The sequence below is a fragment of the Poecilia latipinna genome, unplaced genomic scaffold (assembly GCF_001443285.1).
Source record: "Poecilia latipinna isolate Pla-1442-1.1 unplaced genomic scaffold, P_latipinna-1.0 Scaffold12, whole genome shotgun sequence".
NCBI lineage: Eukaryota > Metazoa > Chordata > Actinopteri > Cyprinodontiformes > Poeciliidae > Poecilia > Poecilia latipinna.
In genome coordinates this window covers 293,489-298,496 of record NW_015112628.1, presented here as the reverse complement: position 1 = coordinate 298,496, position 5,008 = coordinate 293,489, and the positions used below count along the sequence as shown (strand labels likewise).

The 5,008-nt window shown below is 39.4% G+C and overlaps 1 protein-coding gene across 2 annotated transcripts; it reads left to right on the top strand.

Annotated features, from left to right (window-relative positions):
• The first annotated feature begins 2,379 nt into the window (after positions 1–2,379).
• Positions 2,380–4,152, top strand: LOC106946359 (regulator of G-protein signaling 13-like). Of its 2 annotated transcripts, none has more exons than XM_015030644.1 (5): positions 2,380–2,543; positions 2,651–2,710; positions 2,799–2,860; positions 2,957–3,123; positions 3,233–4,152. In XM_015030644.1, exons 1-5 carry the CDS (start codon positions 2,404–2,406, stop codon positions 3,416–3,418), a joined length of 615 nt encoding a protein of 204 aa, XP_014886130.1. In that variant the 5' UTR covers positions 2,380–2,403; the 3' UTR covers positions 3,419–4,152. The 2 variants fall into 2 exon arrangements, with proteins under 2 accessions (XP_014886130.1, XP_014886123.1); XM_015030637.1 differs by having other exon boundaries at positions 2,381–2,543; positions 2,648–2,710.
• The last annotated feature ends 856 nt before the right edge of the window (positions 4,153–5,008 follow it).

Sequence of the window (5,008 nt, the reverse complement as noted above, 5' to 3'; positions counted from 1 at the left end):
TTCATACCATGTCAATTCAACTTGTCAAGCACCAAGTTGCTAATATTTTAACAGACATTTTTGACTTTTGGATTTTTCTTATACTTCATTTTTGCAGAATGAGAGCATCCATTGCCTTTTTGTAGTTTCAGTATGTTCTCATAGTTCTACTCATATTTGTTGCCGTCACTGCTTGCAAATTGCCAGCTGACATCATTCAGCTTGTCCTGTTTGTCCTCATATGCAAAGTACCTTTCAGACAACACTAATGTTTTTGCCTCTTCAGCTGGAGAAGGTCACAAAGATTCTGTCCCAGAAATAGTTGCTAAGCTACGAAACCTTTAAAGATCCAGCACCAGCTTTCTGTGTTGACGGGTCAGCCATCAAATCATCAAAGATGAAAACGAGTTACAAATAAGTTGGAGTTACAAATAAGTACCTTCTGAAAAATCATTCATCATTTCCATTATCATATTGTACTGAGATATTGAACAACACCCGCTCAAAATGCAGAGAGATGTATTGTTTTTAGATTGCATTGCTAATAGTAGTTAGCATGGTAAATTAGCAGATCAGATTGTTCTTTTTGTGATATTTTTGTGAAGCTTAAGTTCACATCAACTTAGCAAAACACCTTCAAATAATTTGCCAAAAATTTCCCTGTTGGCAGATTTTCTGTAGCTCATATAGAAAATATATTTTTTTAAAACTGCATTTTGGGAAGCTGAAATATGTGGTGTAATGCTATTAGCAAAGCAGCTAATTCAGGGGCGACATTCATTTTCTTTGGAGCTTATTGGCTGTAACCCCAGTAGCTTAGTCCTGCATAATAAGACATATTTGATACTATTGAAATAGACCCTCTATGAGTGGTTTTAGAGGGAATCTCATGTATTTGTGCATTGCAGCTACTCGGTTATAATCCCTAACATACACAAATACGCTGTACAGCGTAAACAGCCACCAGCAATTCTTCTTTGTCAAAGATTCAAGGATTTTTTTTATTGCAATACCATTTTGCTTGTTTGTGGTACGAAATTTGGATTCGGTTCCCAGATTAAGAAATTTACTACACAAAACAATAAATAAATGAATAAATAAATAATAAAATAAATTTATGTGATGTGTAGATATTTGTGAGTGTAAATAGTTTATTAAATGAAACTGTATTTGGTGCAGCTTTTGTTCAGGAATCTGATGGCTGAAGAGAAAACTATTTTAAACTTAAAACTATTTTCTGCTTCTGTTCACACAGCAACTTCTTCAAATTTGACAAAGTTTTGCCTACTGGTGGTCAGTAACCCTGCATTACAGCCGATTCATACATAACCATTTAGGGCCTTCTCCAAATCACAGGAGTGCCCAGTGCTAGTGAGCAGAAAATGAACTGACAAGCAGAAGCTTATGCTTTTAAGTAGAACACAACTTGTTGGGCCCCATACGGCTTTCCTTTGGTACTTGAGGACTCAGACACAGGCAGGCTGTGTACAGCTGCAGACTCACAGACTTTGGGTTACAGGAAGTTTTGTTTTTTTTTCTTTAAGTATTTGACCTAGGAAGGCAGACTTTCTAGAAAATGTGCCACCAAGTTTGACTAGGACTGCTGAGAAATTACATACTCATAAAGCTGGCATTGCATTTTTACAAAAATATCCAACACCTTGACTAAAGCAAACAAACAAACAAAAAATTATAATCTTCTGCTGCAGGTTAGCTAACAGTTAGCAACCAGAAGCCAAAGTTCAAAACGTGACTTGCAAAATGACTTTTTGGGCTAAGTGAGGTTTAAAGTCATTTCTTGTAGTTTCACTCACATGTTGATTTCACTTCAGAAAAGAAAAAGCTATGAGAGAAACACAACCAAATAGTCAGCAGGATTGCAAACAGCTGGCAACCAGAAGCTAAAATTCAAAACAGGACTTGCAAAATGACTGAATAGTTTTGGGCAAAGTGAGGCTTAAAGTCACTTCTTATTGATGCACTATCATTTGCAAATAAAAGATGAGTTATTTCCACTTCAGAATAAAAATAAAACCCTGAGAGAAACATTAGTGGTCAAGTATGAAGGGGTTTAGATATTTCTCATTTAAATTTGACAGTAGATTTAGGTGCAGGAAAGACTTCAGTATCTTGTCTAAATCCTGTAATAGCGACACTGCCTCCGAAGGCAAAGCAGCAGAGATACTGAAGCATTTGCCTATGCTGCTGAATGTTCCAACTGCAAATTTGCATCTCCAGACCTTAAGCTAAACAATGCAGGTTGGAGTACAGTTCAGTCAGACAGCTGAAGCTGTATGCCGCACGTTTTGCGCGGATGTTTGCGTCATCCACAACTTCCTCTTTGCGTGTGGTTTGTTCAGAGTTGCAGCTCTGACGTTGACTTCTGTACATATATAGAGTTGCTGCGCGGGCTCGGCGAAACAGATGCAGTTGGAGAACTCTGAGAGCAGCTTACCTAAAGAAACCGCACATGTACAAAGCGCTGTTGCCATGCCAAGTCTAGCCACATTGACACCGCCGCAACACCTAAACATGGACATCGACAAGAAAGCTATTGGATACAGGTAACTATTTTATTCCAAATGAGGCTTTCTCTTTACATTTCTGCTGATCACATTTGGTTTTTCAGTGAAGTAACTCTTTCTGTCTTGTGTTTCTCGTCGTTTAGCAGTGGAGGAAACCTAAAGTCTCGGCTTCAGTGTAAATTATCTCAACCATCCAACACAGAGGAGTAAGTTGAGAAATCTTTCACTGTGAAATTCAACATCTTCATTATTGCTCCTTTCACTTGTTAGTAACAACACGCTCTCCTTTTGCAGGCTCTGTTTTGAAGAGATGTCCCAGTGGTCACAGTCACTGGAGAGACTTCTGTCCTCCAAATGTAAGTTAGCCAATAAGTCATCTGATACGCAAATCCTCTACTTAGTATCCCTCTTGAACGTTGACTAATTGCTGCTTGCTTTCCCAACCTGTGCAGATGGGATGAAAATATTCCAGGCCTTCCTGAAGTCGGAGTTCAGTGATGAAAACCTGGAGTTCTGGGTGGTGTGTGAGGACTACAAGAAGATCAAGTCTTCCTTCAGAATGTCCTCAAGGGCCAAAAAGATCTTCAAACTCTACATCCAAGCCGAAGCTCCCAGAGAGGTACGCACAGAGTTTTTTTTCTTTTAACTGAAAGAAGTTTTCTTTTTAGTACTTTTCTTAAAAGCCAGCAGTGCTTCAGCAACTTATGTTATGTTTCTTTAAATTCCAGATCAACATCGATCACAAGACCAGGGAGGTAATCAGGACCAACATGAAGGTTGCGTCCGCAGTGTGTTTCGAAGAGGCCCAGAAGATTGTCTTCGGGTTAATGGAGAAGGACTCATACCCACGCTTCCTAAAGTCGGACATTTACAGGACTTTGCTGGACTCTACATCGGCGCCAATGAGAATGTAAAGAAAACACAAGCCAGAGGCTTCACTGTACTGTAAAGCTGTGTGAAACGCTTGGACGGACTGAGAAGAAGAGCTATCGAGATCTGGGGGTTCGTCGACCCGTCAGACTCGATCTAACACGTTTGCCGAAACGCCTGGACTTTCTTCTATAGTCTGAGAGCAACTTAGGGTTTCTCTTTACAACGTATCACTCTGCTTGGGGCATTTTTGCTTGTAAAAACAGTTACGTATGCAGATCTGAACTGTCTCCTAAGCTAATGTGGGTCTCTGCTCAAAATGCGACTGAAACCGCAGCTGATCCGGATGGAGCTGGAAAGCAAGAGACTTCCCGAAGAGACGATGACTATGCAATGAAAATGCTGGGGACTTTCTGCGAGTGACAGCTGAAACTAGACAGTCCCCCTTCCGCCCAAAATGAAAGTGCACACTGGGGTAGTAATCTACAATTTGCACTTCCATTCATGTTTTTTGTTATCGCACTAAAGCAATAGCTAAGTAGATGCTATCAGAGGTGTGGGTTTTTTTGTTTTTTGTTTTTATCTTTATGCACAATTTTATGCATTCAAAATGTTTCCATTCTGACATCAGACTCACTGAGCTGATATGTAACAACTGTAATGAACTGATATAAGCTATTTGTTCTATATGTACTTGGTGGTTGTGGGGGTTTAAATGTAAATATTCAAACCTATTTGTGGTGTTTAATAAATAAAACAAAACATACTTGGACTCAAAGGCAGGTGTTCTGAAGTACACTCTGATTCAAATCTGTATTCGTCAGACAGGCGGCCGCAAAACGAGGTCAGGCGTAAGAATCGCATCGCCTCAACACAACACAGGAAGCAACCCAGTCATTAATTCATTCAGTTCTTTCTCCTCATTCATTCATTCATCTACTTACTCATCCCCAGAGTTTTTACTACCCAGCAGTTTAGAAATGTTCAAAGTAGCAGAATGTACAGCAGTGACGTGACTGATACATCCGGAACAACGAAACAAGCTAGTACAAAAAAACAAAAAAAAACACACTGATTTCAATGATAAATTCAGTTTGCGTTGTTGACCCAGTTTTCACATTTGAGTTCTTAACGTCTCAACACTGCTGCTTTGTTGTTGCCTTTTCTAAAGTAAGAAGATGCCAGTCCTATCAGCCCCGCGAGCATCACACACCGCTCTGTGTGTTGGGGTTTAAACAAATACTGCAGCGGCGGCGCCAGGCTAGCATGAAGCTGATACGACCCATTACGGACATAAACAGATTCAATTTACTGCCGCACATAAACAAAACTGTGCAGATACACACTTAAAGATACTTCACTCAACCCAGAGCAGAAATTAGAACAAACTTAGAATCCAGAGAGACTCCTACCAGCTTCTAGAGAAACTACTCATTACCTTAGATCAACATTTAGCATTAAACTTCTAACATCGGAGCAAAACTGCTGTTAGTTTACAAATCTGGAACAAACTTAGAAAGTACCATCTAATTTTATCAGAACAAGAATCCAGAGAAACTCATACTAGTTTATAAATTACAGTCTACATATTCTTATTAAACATGGGGAGCCAATGTGTAGTTTTATACTTTTTT